This window comes from Mytilus californianus, unplaced genomic scaffold, assembly GCF_021869535.1.
Source record: "Mytilus californianus isolate M0D057914Y unplaced genomic scaffold, xbMytCali1.0.p SCAF_24, whole genome shotgun sequence".
NCBI classification, from domain to species: domain Eukaryota; kingdom Metazoa; phylum Mollusca; class Bivalvia; order Mytilida; family Mytilidae; genus Mytilus; species Mytilus californianus.
In genome coordinates this window covers 2,239,294-2,254,458 of record NW_026262673.1, presented here as the reverse complement: position 1 = coordinate 2,254,458, position 15,165 = coordinate 2,239,294, and the positions used below count along the sequence as shown (strand labels likewise).

Here is a 15,165-nt window from a genome sequence, read left to right as displayed (position 1 = left end):
TGAAATTACAGATGTAAATTGTCTGTAACATGTTGTTTCATTTTGATTAGTGAGGTACTGGTGACCTGACGAAATTTATTAACATGACCTTTTGACCTATAGGAGTTACCCTACTGGAGTTTGGATCCAGGTGCATTCGCCCTGATTCATATTCAACCTTAATTACTTGTTAGCCTCAATAAGTTAATATTTGTTTGCCCTGGGTCCATTCGCCCTGATTTTAAATTTATTTTGTTATCTTGATGTATAATGTTTATTTTTTGAATAGAGTATGGTAAAGTTTGTAGAATGTTTGCTCAATATTTATATTGTATTGCTACTTCCAGATAATTTACATTATTTTCCTTTGATTTGCACTATAGAATACAGGTATAAAGTTTTTAATATAATACAACTGAAGAACATGTTACAGTGGCGGATCCAGACAAATTTCATAAGTGGGGCCCACTGACTGCCTAAGAGGGGGCCTGCTCCTGTCATAATGTATGGATAAATTATTTAACCTTCATACCTTCATACTATTAATATCAATATATTTTATTTTTGATAAAAAAAAGGGCAAACGGATTCTATGGGCGAGCAGACATTATATCCTGGAGGTGGTTTTAATAAAAGCTTACGACTTAGATGTACCCTAAGCATGGAAAGCAATTCAGGAGTCAGTTTCACAAAAAAAAAACTTACAAATAATATTGATAGTAATTAAGTCATGTACAATACAGTATACTTGTAATTTTTTTTTTGTAAAACCGACTCAAGTATACTTATAATCAATCTTAGTCATAAGTATTTTTGTGAAATTGACTCCTGGAGTCCTTAAGAGTCATTCTCTGTAAAAACCAAAGAAATCCATGGGACTACAGAACTGTAATATAACAATAAAAAAAACTGTGTTCTTGTTTAATCAGTTACTGCAAATAAGGTTGACATACCGGTATATAGCAACTGTAACATTGAAACTCATATAATTAATTGAAAAAACAAATGAAAAATATAATTTGTATAATGCCATTGGACATTTTAAAAACAATTGTTTTTCAATAATCAGGATATTCTGATTCCTGTACATTATCATATCTGAGATGTGTATTCTGAGTTATAAACATTTACCTATACATATGACAAAATATAGTCTATACTGACTTTTAAACCACTGTGTATATTACAATTTTGACAAAAAATTAAAAAAAAACATAAACAAAATACTTTCCTTTCTCTCATTTTTTCATGTTAAATATGTGAACAAATCAATGAAAAAACTTGTTTTGTTTGCTTTAGATATCATTTTTTGTATCTTATACAATATGTTATCGTAGAAATGCCAAGATACCGAAAAATTGTGGAAAAATAATGTTCAGTATTTACAGATGGGTGTTGGAATAATCCATAATGTAAAATATTATATTGCCAATTATGCAGAAATGAAAATCTTCACATGGTATTTTGGCATAAAAAGTAACAAGTTTGTAGCAACTAGATCTAAAAAGTCATTCAAATTATTATTGTTGTTTTAATATTTTGTAATTCTTAAATCAAACAACAGTCTGACAGTTACCGGTATATATTAAAATAAAATATTAATAGATTTTTCCATAAAAAACAAGGGTGTTGTTACTGACATTTCCAATTCATTTTAAGCGCCATCTCTCTATATTAGGAACTTTATACAGATCTTGTAAGTCACCATATCCTGATTAAAATACATGTATAGTGTTTCATAAGTAAAGGGTATAAGCTCTGTCAAAAATCATCTGAATGTATTACTCTGTACCATCTCCTTGCATGACTATAAATCAATCCACAAACAAAATAAATTAATTCGGGAGTCATGCATAAACTGAATTACTAAAATTTCTAAGAATTTCTTAATAACAAGAATGTGTCCCAAGTACACGGATGCCCCATCCGCACTATCATTTTCTATGTTCAGTGGACCGTGAAAATGGGAGAAAATCTCTACTTTGGCAATAAAATTAGAAAGATCATATCATAAGGAAGTTGTGTACTAAGTTTAAAGTTGATTGGACTTCAACTTCATCAAAAACTACCTCGACCAAAAACTTTAACCTGAAAACTTTAACCTAAAGCGGGACAGACGGACGAACGAACGAACAGACGGACAGAAGGATGAATGGACGCACAGACCAGAAAACATAATGCCCATAAATGGGGCATAAAAAGGCTGTAACTGTATTAAAATGAATAACAGACTTACTAGATAACAATACTAACACAACATAATCTTAAACCACAAAAACTTCCAAAGGGAACTTATTTATGATTTCAGTTATAATGACCAGTACCGAGTACTATGCTTAGTTCAGCAGCCATCTTTGTTTGTAAATGGGGTAATTTCACATTATTTTTATTTAAAGATGACTCAGATTATGTTGAACCAGTGATTTCAGAGGAGAATGCCTCAAAATAGTTTTTGATCAGTAAGACAGATAAAAATGATGGCAAAGATGGACAACAAGTGATATATATGAATACAAAATTTGACTATAGTACATGTAGCAGATAAAATAATTTAATCATTTTCAAGAATCTGATTTCGAAGTTTACAAATTTCTGTTTCCCTAATAGCTTCAGAATCTTCTGGACATTTTCCTTTTTTGTTCAGTCGCGAAAAGAAGCTTGTTATCTGCTGAACAGATAGAATTTCATCATAGGTGAATCTTCTGTTGCCATCTGTGTTTTTCTCATTTAGAATGGATTCCGACACTATGAAGGGGTTAGACCTTTATTGAATGTTTCTGTTAGAAAAATTTTTTGGTTCTCATTGAACCTTTTACATTTTCTCTCATCCTTGAGGGCCCACCCAGAAGGATGTTGGTTTTCTTGGTTGTTACTTGGCTCTAATTGTTTAGTTTCTGCTGATAAGCAAACAGCTGTTTGTATAATACTGCATTCAGCTATTTTTTGCAAATAAATATGTTTAGTTACATCAAAATTAATACTGGATTTGTGGTCGAGCTCGAGACAACATTTCCCAACAATTATATGATTTGTCAAGGCTTCATCATTATCAAAAGATGCCAAACATCCATCGTTTGTACATGTGAATAATGCCTGGTTTTCTGTTTCATCCTGCTGATTTGATTTTTCTCTCAAGTCTGCAGAATGCTTGCTTCCTATAATTGGATGGAAGCCTATTTGGTCTGGTTCTTTTAAAACAGTCAAAGGTTCGAATGGAATTGTAGGTATTTTCTCCTTTGCAATCAACAATCCTGTCAAAAAAGAGAACAGTATGTTATCTAATATTTTAAAATTTAAACTTCTGATAAATAATTTAAAGTACCTTATAAAAAGTCTCCAACTTTGTTGGCATATTGTATAAATGATGATGTTAATTTTTTTTAAAGGACATACAGTTAAGATGTAATAAAGCAAAACTCCCATATTTAATATAAAATAATTAGAAATTATGCTTGCTAGTTTCTAGGGCAAAACTAATAATTATTTTCTAAACATCAGATATTTTAGCAAGCATAAGCTATAGCTTGTAAAAAGTGTTAATTAAATCAGGTGAAAATAAATATACCATATTTTTAACAGTAATATTTTGCAAAATGTGGAATTTCCCAGCACAATATCATATTGAAAGAATACATGTGTACATTATTGTGCTATAATTCTTTATGTTTGCTTTTGAGTTATATGAATCATCTAGAGGACTTCTGGTAGTTGTTCTTAACGTGTTTCTTTCTTCGATAGACTATTTGACTGAACTTCTTTTTGTCAACAATGTAAATATGATGGCGGTGGTAATAACACAATCTGGCTCGACGTTAAAAATATCTATTTTCACTTCAGCTTAATCATTTAATAAAATAATAAACTTTAGGTTATGAGTGTGAAAAAATAAATTCCATTTCTCCTATTTTAAAGAATTATAGTTAAATGCATTTTTATAGGAATTTATTGATGTAGAAACTGAACCAAGTTACTCACAAACAAATCATAGTTTATGAGTGAATTTGTAGAGTTTATACACCAATGAATTCCTTTAAAAAGGCGTTTAATCCTTTACTATTTTATCTATCAGTGGTTCTTATTTGCAATACTTAATTTTTTGTTAGGTTTAATTAAACTCCTTCCAAGTTATTTATGATAATACTTGAATACATGTATATGTAATTTTTTTGCATAACAGTAATTGTTTGAGTTTTTAGTCTGACATCGATTAATTACCTGGACCAACACCATGGGCTTTCCAAACACGAATACCCTGCTCTTCAAACTGGAAATTTGAGTAGGAACCAATGGCTGGTATGCCCTTGAAAGCAGTCTTCGTTGAAGGGTTGTACTCTACTACACTCACTCTGTATTTCTCATTTTTCATTGTAGTTTCAATACCCTAAAATTAACATAAAAAAATCATTTATGAAATATTTTCTACTTATTCTAAGAAAATAATCCATGATTATAATTAGTTTACAATAGCCTTGACCCATTTTTAAAGTCGGCCCTAGATGTTCAACTCATATTTGTGTTCATGTTCATGTTCTTTGTTTTTCCCAAACAATAAACCGTATAAATTAAAAAGAAGATGTTTGACTGATTTGGGTTTAATTCTACTGTTACAAGTATATGCATATAATGGAAACCGGAAAAAATACCTATGATGTCACCATTTGTAGCAATAGTATATTTTTGTTTGAAATTAAAATATACTGGTACCTCACTATACTGTTGCATTAAAAAAAAATTGTCAAGTTTTATTTACGGGTGCTTTTTGTCAAAACTGAAGTTTAGGATCTAAACAAAACACAATGTATCAAAATTTATTATTACATATTTTTAAGTTAACAATGTCTCATAATACTGGTTTTTTCTTTAATTTAATTTAAAATGGTTGAATTGACAGTTATATTCTGCAGAAGAATATAGAAATCAATAAATATATTCATATTAATTCCAATTCTCATTATAACTGTTATTCTATGTAAACTTAAAACTTAGTGAGTTAGGACAGAAAATTTGCAACTTTTTAAAGAAAATATATAAAATATTACAGAGAAATTTTATACATGTACCTTTTTCATTGCAAATGCTGTTAAAACATCATTTCCCTGGTTTATAAATTCTCTTATAGCTGATTTCAGAGTTGCTCCTGTTCTGTCGCAGGGTCCTTTGCCGTTCTGTGACTCACGGAAATCATACGAAGCAATACTTCCATTTGCGTATAGGAGGGCCATCATCTCAGAAGATTTGTAGCATCCGGCATTATCTGACCATAAATGAAATGATAAATCAGAACCTTTCATAGTTTGGATGCAGTTGATGACATCAATGATTATTGCAGCTGTGGTCAAGCTGTCCTGAGCAATTTGACTCTGGAAAATGTGAACAAACCCTAAACTTTCTATTACTTCATCAGATTTCCTGAAGGCCATAGTAATATGCCAAGGTAAGCCACGTTTGGCAAACCAGTCACTCTGGTCCTCACGATACTTTCGTGGCAAATACTTCATTGACCAGTCTGAGACCAGAAATACTTCATCTTGACCCATAGTTTCAAACAATTTGCTCTTTGCCTTATCTTGATTCTTACAACGAACAATGTGCCTCTTTAAATTATCGATACTTTGGATGGATTGCTTGATTTTAAAACTCATATCATTCAGTTTTTCATTTTCTCCGACAATATTTGTGCACGCCACAAGTTTCTGTATTGACAAGGTTGCATCTTGTAGTTGCTCACACGAGACACGCACTAAATTGTGTTGATGCTGGCAAGGATGTGCAAACTGTGGATGAATAGAATCACTAAGTGCATACATCAGACAATGATCTCCTACTTCACTATTTGCAGCAACATGCACCTGAAACATAAATGTACAATATGAAACATTTTTTGACTACTTCATGGAATGTTAATTTTATTTTGGGTCTCTGTCTTACAAGCATTAACATCTCCTCATCTCTAGCTTGGTCTGTTTTTCTGATACATTATGTACTATAAGAAATATATATTTAGTGTATGACATAATTGGAACATGTGTACATCTGTCTAGCAGGTGTCATCTGTTCTTGATCCAATTTTCATGGTTCACTATTATTTTTTACGTTTGCCCAGTTTTAAGATTCTATAAGTGATACATGTAAGTTAACTTATATAATTTAATAAGCTTTGTTGATTTACAAGACTAAACAGTTCACAATCTGATAGCTTAAATATGTGAATAATTACGTTTCACATTTCCTATCAATTTGGATGCAATTCTTACAAATGTAAAGCAGCAAGCATTAGTTTTACTATGAAAAGAAAAGAAAATACAAAATAATACCTGTGATAAAAATTCCATGCTACTTTCAGAAGTCATGCTACTGCATTCACTCAAATTCTTCAATCCTCTTGTCTTTGTTACATCACTCTGAAAAATAAAAGGTTAGTGGTGACTTCATGTTGATCTGGTATTTCCCCTTTTTATATCTTTGGAATTTGTCGGATAAATCTGGTTTTTACAAGTTTAAAAACAGAGGAACAACTGTTACTACAATAAAGCTAAGTCACGGGCACATACGATAAAATATTGACTCTGAGTGATCATGACTGACCTATAATCGTTTACATCTATGTTGTACTTTGGTCTCTAGTAGAGAGATGTTTCATTGGCAGTTGTACCACGTCTTATTTATGTTATTATTCAAGTAATAGTTTTTAGGGGTTCAATTCTATACACTTATCAAGGACAGGCCACTTTTAGATATACAATTTTCTTTCTGTAAACTTTGTCATTAACAGTTCGATTTGATAAAATAAATTGAGAATGGAAAATTTCTTAAAATGAGTACATTAAAATGAATAAAATTGAGAATGGAAAATTTCCTAAAATGAGTACATTAAAATGAATAAAATTGAGAATGGAAAATTTCTTAAAATGAGTACATTAAAATGAATAAAATTGAAAATGGATAATTTTTTTAAATGAGTACACAACCTTGGGAATAATGAAATGAAAAATTTTACCTTTGAACTGATGAGTTATGGAACTTTGTTAATGGGAAAGTATCCCTTATGTTAGATGTCTTGATGTTAGATATTATTGCTCAGACTCTTTGCACTCTTTGCACAGTTAACTATAGTTTATAGTCTTAGTAGCAGGCATGTGCGAATTACATTGCAATGTAATGCATTATATTACAATTACTTTGACAAAACCACATTAAATTACAATTACAATTACATTCATTTATCAAAGTAATGCATTCTATTACAATTACTTTTGCAAAGTAATGCATTGAATTACACATTACATTTGTAAACTTTATTATTAGGTGAATAGAAAAATCAAACATTTTGAAAAACAACACGAAGTCACAAAAGATTCTAGCATATACAGTAACTGTTCCATGCATTGAATATAAGTATACATGTAAACAGACTATTTAATTCGGCTATTATATTTTTTATTATTTAAACTTAATGTTGACTTTACTTTTATAAATATACCTTTTGTTTTTTTTAATTTCAATCAAAATTTTTAATTACTGAGAATTTCTTTCCTAATTATATAATCAACATAGAGCTTAATTAATGAACAATTGTCAAAATGGTGAAAATATTGATTGTAAAACAAACTAATTAGTGTTTTATAACAAACTTCAATAATCTTTTATTTAATCAAGAGAAGGTATATTCTTTGATCTTATGACAACAATATAGTAATGCTTTTCAATTATCAATCTTTTTATGCAGGAAAATGTATGAAATAAAATGAAATAAAGAATATATTCAAATAATTAATATATTCTTAGTTAATCAAGAAATCTTAAATTCTGCTTTAGTTAAATCTCCAACAATATTTTAAAGATGTAGTATGTGAAAAAAGTAATGCCATGTAATGCAATGTAATGCATGAAATTACACAACTTTTTGCTAAAGTAATGCATTATATTACAATTACATGTAATGCAAAAATTGCTGCATTACACATTACATGCAATTACTTGGAAAAATGTATGCATTACCATGCATTACAATTACAAATTTGCATTACCCCATGCCTGCTTAATAGCATTTTCCTTGATGGATTGTTGTTAGAAAATACAGGTTTAAACTATTTTAGAACAAAATATTTACTGAAGTGTGTTTATGTTGTCTGATAACTTACATCTTCTGTTGTTTCCATCTTTTCTGGACATGTTGGCAAATTCCCTTTTCTTCTTGTTGATTTAACCTATGAAATGAATTGGTTATTCAAGAATTACTATCTGGATCTATAATAAGCTGAAATATTTGCTTGTGAAAATAAATTAATTAGTAAATTATAAATTTAAACAGCAATTATTTCCCTTTATATTCAATCACTGTATCTTAACTAAATATATAGGGCAATAGCATTTTAACAAAATATTTTCTATGTAGCGGAAGTAAATTTATATTTCTGATTAGAAAAAAATCACTATATGTAAGAATGATAATTATTTGCACAAAATTGATTCAGCTTATTAAAATGGAGAATAAAAATAAAATCAACACTATAAACAGTATACAAGTTTGCGTACTAATATCAATTTCCAAGATTTCTCTCAATCAAAGATAATTATTGTTTTATACATTTTGTATATGTGGTACTGGCTTTTCTTGTTTAACATGAGACTCTCAGATATTTCATTAATTATAATACACAAAGTTATATACTAACTTACAACTTCTGAGTAATCAGTATACTGAAACTCGGTCTGAACTGCTGAATTGATCATACATTTAGTTCGTTCATCCACCTGAAAAAAATAAATAAAAATGGACAATGAGCAAATTCTGTCTATGATACAGTATACTGATGATGATAGGTGATTTACTATAAAGTTCACATATATGTTATTGTAAATATGTACAATATATTGAATAGAAACCATAATACAATAGATACTATTTGTTTTTTAGATACAGTGCAATTTCTTTGTTTTTTGCATCATCCATAGACCATTTTTGCATAGAAAAAACCATACCCTCTTCAGTTATAGTATCATTTGTGAAATGGATTCTTATGTTGTACTGTAACACCACTGTCCCAGGTTAGGAGGAGGTTTGGGATTCCCCTAACATGTTTTACCCCATCACATTCTGTATGTATGTGCCTATCCTAAGTCAGGAGCCTGTTATTCAGTGGTTGTCCTTTATTGATGTGTTACATATTTGTTTTTGGTTCATTTTTTTTTACATAAATTAGGCCGTTAGTTTTCTCTGTTAAATTGTATTACATTTGTCATTTTGGGGCCTTTTATAGCTGACTATGCGGTATGGGCTTTGTTCATTGTTGAAGGCCGTACAGTGACCTATTGTTGTTAATTTCTGTGTCATTTGATATCTTGTGGAGAATCGTCTCATCAGCAATCATACCACATCTTCTTTTTTATATAGACTCTCCAATATAATATAAATTTTTCAAGGCTTCTCGACTCAGGGAATGTAGTAAAATGAGCCTATATCCTGGCATGTAAAGACTTTGTATGACATATGTTACTAAACACATGCTGAACCTTTTGTGAAGATACAAGGATTACTTTTAAACAAGATATTATTATTACCTCATTTCCCTCTTCAAGTACTGCATCATTGACATCTATTCTTATTTTCTTCAGACACAAAGTACAACATGCTGGAAAAAAAGATAGCTTTAATTTATAAAACTATAGTAAATAAAGGCAACAGTAGTATACCGCTGTTCGAAAACTCATAAACCGATAGAGATAAAAGCAAATCCGGGTTACAAACTAAAACTGAGGAAAACGCATCAAATATAAGAGGAGAACAACGACACAACATAAACACAACATTAAAATGTAACACACACAGAAACAAACTATAATATAACAATGGCCATTTTCCTGACTTGGTACAGGACATTTTAAGGAAAAAATGGTGGGTTGAACCTGGTTTTGTGGCATGCCAAACCTCCCGCTTTTATGGCAACGTCAAACACAACACCAAAACGACAACATCACATGACAGGACCACAATACAAATAAATGGGAGAACATATAGGACAAAGAAACACACGAATAATAGCTAACAAAAGGTACTAGGCTTAAAATTCGATACGTCAGACGTGCGTCTCGTCCACACAAGACCAACCAGTGACGCTCAGATGAAAAAAGTTTGAAAGCCAAAACATAGTAAAACATTGATTGAAACTAGTTTTGTTTTAATCTATACATGTATTGTTGTTCCAAATTTATTAATATGACATACAAATTGTACATTTGTTAAAGTGAAAGATACCAAAACTTTACACTATTACATATTGTCAAATAGATATTCAATGTAGGACTCATCTATTTGCTATCAATAATGAATTACACAATTTTTTCTAGAATATTTGTTTTCAATTTCATTTTTTGGGGGAAGCTGGTTATTAACAGCTCCAAAACCTTTTTAAAAGATACTCCCTATTTAGCATGTTAAAAAGACATCAAATCTCATGGTTGGGGGTGGGGAGGGGGATATTGAATACAAATCAAATCTTTATATACACACTGTTACCAAGGTGTTATGTAAATAGAGGTTTCAAAGTTTTGACAATTTTTCAGCTAAGTAATGTTTTGAAATAGAAATCAAATAATTGTAAAAATAATAGATATAAAACTGTGCACTAATTGTTCAATACAAATTCAGGCACCTGAGGAATGTTAATTGTCAATTTTAAAAAGAGTAACAATGATTGATACACAAGTGACATAAACGAGGGGCTTGATAGGGTTTACCAAACAAAGAATAATTAATGTAATGCCCAATTAAGATACTGAATAGAGAAAAATAAGCACATACAAAGAATAGAGAATTACAGGATGCAAAAGTAAGAAGGATAACTGGAAAATAATAAAATAATAAGGTAATACAATATAGATTAATTACAGAAATGAAGGACAAACATTAAAAAGAAAACAAATTATTACAGAAAATTTTAATTGTAAAATCATTTTCCTTAGAATTTTACAGAATAAGTGTTTGTTTTAAAGATATAGAAAAATGTGTTTAAAATTTAAATAATACAAAAATTAGAGGACCCAATCCTTACCCTCATAAAAGGGGGTGAATAAAATATCTGTTTTGAATAAAAATTAAAAGACATTGAAAGTAATCCTTTTTTTTTATTCAAAGACTTGTTTGCATTGTCTTAGTAATTCAGAATGTTTACCAAATAATCAATGATTCAAGATGAATATTTTTATAATAATGAAAATTTAAATTATGAAATATTTCATAAACTAATCAAATTTGAAAAAGGGGGAGGTCAGGTCAAGTTCTATTTTTAATATACTCACTTCTATTGACTGGTAGAGACATTCCTGTCTGGTTAATCAGATGAAAAACATCCTTTTCCTTTAGTCCTCTACTGGCTAGTTTAAAGCTTGTTCTGTTTGGTAGTGACTTGAGTCCAGAATCCTAGGTGTGGTCAATATCTGGATGAGCACTTAACAAACGCGGAATTTGGCACAACCTGCGACGTGCACATTTTGAATTGTTTTTCAAAAAATAATTAAAATGGCTGGTACAAATGGAATATTGATGAGAAAGTGCTAATGATGGTTTCAGACCATTCTCAGACAAAACAGCAAATATTTGGTCTGTACTGTGTTTTGCAAGAGGTTGAATGAGTTCATCACATTTCACAAACTTTGGAGAGAAACTGCACTCCATAGTATGTAGTATCTACCTTAAATATCCTATTTTTACCAATATTTGATGGTTTAATCAGTTTCTACATGTCGTCTGCACTATATTTTTGGCATAAAACTTTGTACTTCCTGTTGTCCCTTTATGTTTTCAATGAAGAAGAACCATAAGGGGAGATAATTCACAGAAACATAGTTGATTTTCTTACAGATTTCAATCCACATTTTTTTTCTTAAATTAAAAAACACATACCTGGATTCTTTTGTATTTTTGAATTGGGGTTTTATCTTAATGATTATGGCAATATTTTCTATAAACTATCTCGGAAATTTTTTTAAAACTTCAATCAATTTTGGTATAATTTGGTTTTCTTTCTGATGTCAAAACACCCCCTTCTCCAATAAAAAATATGCATATTTACAATATTGTCAGCCAACTGTGTGATATATTTTTAGAAAGGTAAAGATAACAGCTTTTATATGTGATGATTGTCTGCATCATTTTCTGTCAGCATGTTTGGTAAACAGGCAGGGGTTTTAATGATAAATTTTAGAATTTTCATTAAAAAAAACGGCCCAAAACAAAATGGACTCCATTTCTATAGTAACAAAGCCCAAAACCAATTTCTAAAGTTTCAGTTGTAAAGTATATTAGTAATGTAGTTTGTGTTCAGAGAATTATAAACATCTGTGACATAAGTGTAAACACTAATTTTGGTCCTTTCAGAGATTGGCTCTTAAATATTCAATCTCAATCCAAATTCAGAGCTGTTTTAAGCTTAAATGTTGTGTCAATACTTGCTCAACTGTTCAAAGTTCGACCTCTACAGGAAAATACGGTCTGCTGTCACTCGACAGCCTCTTGTTTTGTTAATGATATGATTAAACAAATGACATGCTGTTAAATTTCAGAATTAAATATAGAAAAACCTGATGATGATAAAGTGAACAAAATCCATCTTTTAATCAGCCAAAAAAATAGGCTAGATGATAGATGAGAAATAACAAATTTTCGAATTAATAATTTTTTTGTATAATATGATAAAACGTTTCTTTCTATAACTTCTTTGCATTATGTATGCACTCTTTTCAGCACGTTTGAACTAACATTCTCAACCACTATGGTTGTATTCTGTATTAAGAATGAATTATATTTCAAATAGATAAGTAATTGGCCAGTTCACACCAATCTGAGTGTTAAAAAGAAAATAGAAAAACAAAACTGATAATATAAATTAAATGAAACTGTTTTGAAAATATTATGCATCTGGCTAATTGGTTAGGGGTTAAATCCCCAAAACCAAATCAGTCTCAATCACCAATGATTGCCACTGAGACAACTCTCCACAAGAGACCAAATGACACAGAAATTAACAACTATAGGTCACCGTACGGCCTTCAACAATGCCTATGCTCTTGGCCATTCAGTTCCTGCTAAGAAAACAAATCACCAGAGACATACTGGGAGTAAGTTTTCTGCATTCAATATTTTAAGTAAAATAAAATAAGAGTGGGTTAGATGCACATTGAGACAGAAACAATAACATGTTACAACATAATTTTGAATATTATTTTAATATAAAAAAAGAAACAGTTAAATGTGGTATGATTGCCAATGAGACAAATCTTCACCAGATAAAGAAACTAATTTTAAATTATGAAAAAAAAAACAATAAAAATTTTATTTTTGTATGTTACAGCCCGTGAACATATAGATGCACAGGCTTTCCTGAAATTAAAAGAACAAGCTCGTATGAAAAAAGTTTTAGAAGATAAACTTAGTGAAAATGAAGAAGCCATCACTTCTGCTATGAACGTTTCTTATCATCTAGCAGTGAAAGATCAACCTAAAAGCCAGTTTTCTGCAACAATTGATTTATTAGACTATGCAGGGTTAGACTTGTCATCTAAACTTTGTAAAGCTAAAAATGCTACTGATGTTAGTCAGGCATCTGTAACTGAATATCAGTCATGTATTGCAGAAAGTATTATGTCATATATTGTAAATGATGTAAATAAATCAGATTTTTATTTTGTTATGGTAGATGAGAGTACTGATAGAGCAAATAACAATCCACTTCTATAATTGTACTGCCAGTACACTGAAGACACAAATATCCAAATTACATCTCAAACTCCAGATGCTAGCACAATTTACAGTGTTATGGTTTCACATTTGGCTGAGAAAGGTATAGACATCAGTTGCCTCAATGGCATTGGCACTGATGGAGCCAGTATAATGACTGGCAAGCACAACGGTGTCATTAAAAAGTTTCAGAATCAAAATTCAGAAATTTTTGGTGTTCATTGTTCAGCTCACGTTGTGCACCGGCTACATCTCAAGCTGCTCAATTTGGCCCTGATATCAAGCACTACTCAAGGGTTTTGTCAAATATTTTATATTTTTTTAGTGGTTTAGCTTAGAGAAGCAATAAGTTCAGAGAACTTCAGTTATTGTTAGAAGTTCCATAGCTGAAATATGCTGCTATTCATTATGTAAGGTGGGTAAGTCTAGATATGGCCGTTAATGTAATTTACTGCACATATCCTGCTTTATGTGCTTTAAGTTATCCTGAAAGACAAGATTCAAGACGATACAGACAAGATTACGTGTGCTTTGGTTTTGGTAAATGTTTTACTAAAAGAAGATTAAATGTCCAACGTTTAATGCTAAGTGATTTAAATGTGACAGAACAGATCACTTCAAAGAGGTGTGTGGTATTAACCAAAGTAGTTATCAGAATTCTAGGAACATGAGCAACAATAGGCAACCCCAACATTCTCAGAGAAGGAACTTTCATTCACGTCATGTTTGCATCTCCTCTGCATAGGAACATGGCCTATCAAGTCCCTGGGTCATAATTAAATTTTTATTTTTTTTTATTTTAGGGAGTTAGCCTAAGCAACGGATGGTGGTGTTGAAAACTTCGAAGGATTGATTGATTGTTGGTTGCTTAACGTCAGTGGGAAATATTTCATGCATGTTTAGGAAGAGAACAAATTAACAATAAATACGATAGGTAGGTCCGGTAAAGAGGTCAACTGTGTTGCAGGTCGGGAAAATTTGGACTGCCACGGGAAAATGAGTGTATATTGGATAGGGACAGAATTGAAGCCTTGCAACAGGCCACATACGGACCCCTCCAAGAGTTGTTGCAAGGGTTCTTTACGTGCAAAGCGCGTGACACTCTCTCTACACGAGGCATGGGATTTAACGTCCCCATTCTGACTGGACGTGGCTGCGTACTTGATACATCCCGCACAGCCAAACGGACGCCCCAGTTCGGCAAGGGTTTTACTGCCGGTCGGAAGAAGACCTGTAGTGACCATATTTCTATTTCCCAGTCACCCTTGGGGTAAAACTTCGAAGGAAGAAAGCCATAGAAGCAGTTATACCTGTTCCAATAAAACAACATCGAGTTTCAATTGATCACAGAAATGTTTTTCAAATGAGTTATCCAGCTACATCACCAGTAACTTCTTCTGCTGAATCACCAGTTAGTAAAGCACCCCATGCAGCTAGTGTAATTTCCAAGC

General features: G+C 31.1%; 1 protein-coding gene across 1 annotated transcript in view; it reads left to right on the top strand.

Moving 5' to 3' along the window:
- The window catches only part of LOC127732361 (uncharacterized), a 74,605-nt gene extending 60,891 nt beyond the window's left edge, over positions 1-13,714 (top strand). The window contains exon 9 of the mRNA XM_052241395.1: positions 13,329-13,714. Within this exon, the coding sequence (XP_052097355.1) occupies positions 13,329-13,714 (386 nt within the window). The remainder of the gene's footprint in view (positions 1-13,328) is intronic.
- Positions 13,715-15,165: the final 1,451 nt, after the last annotated feature.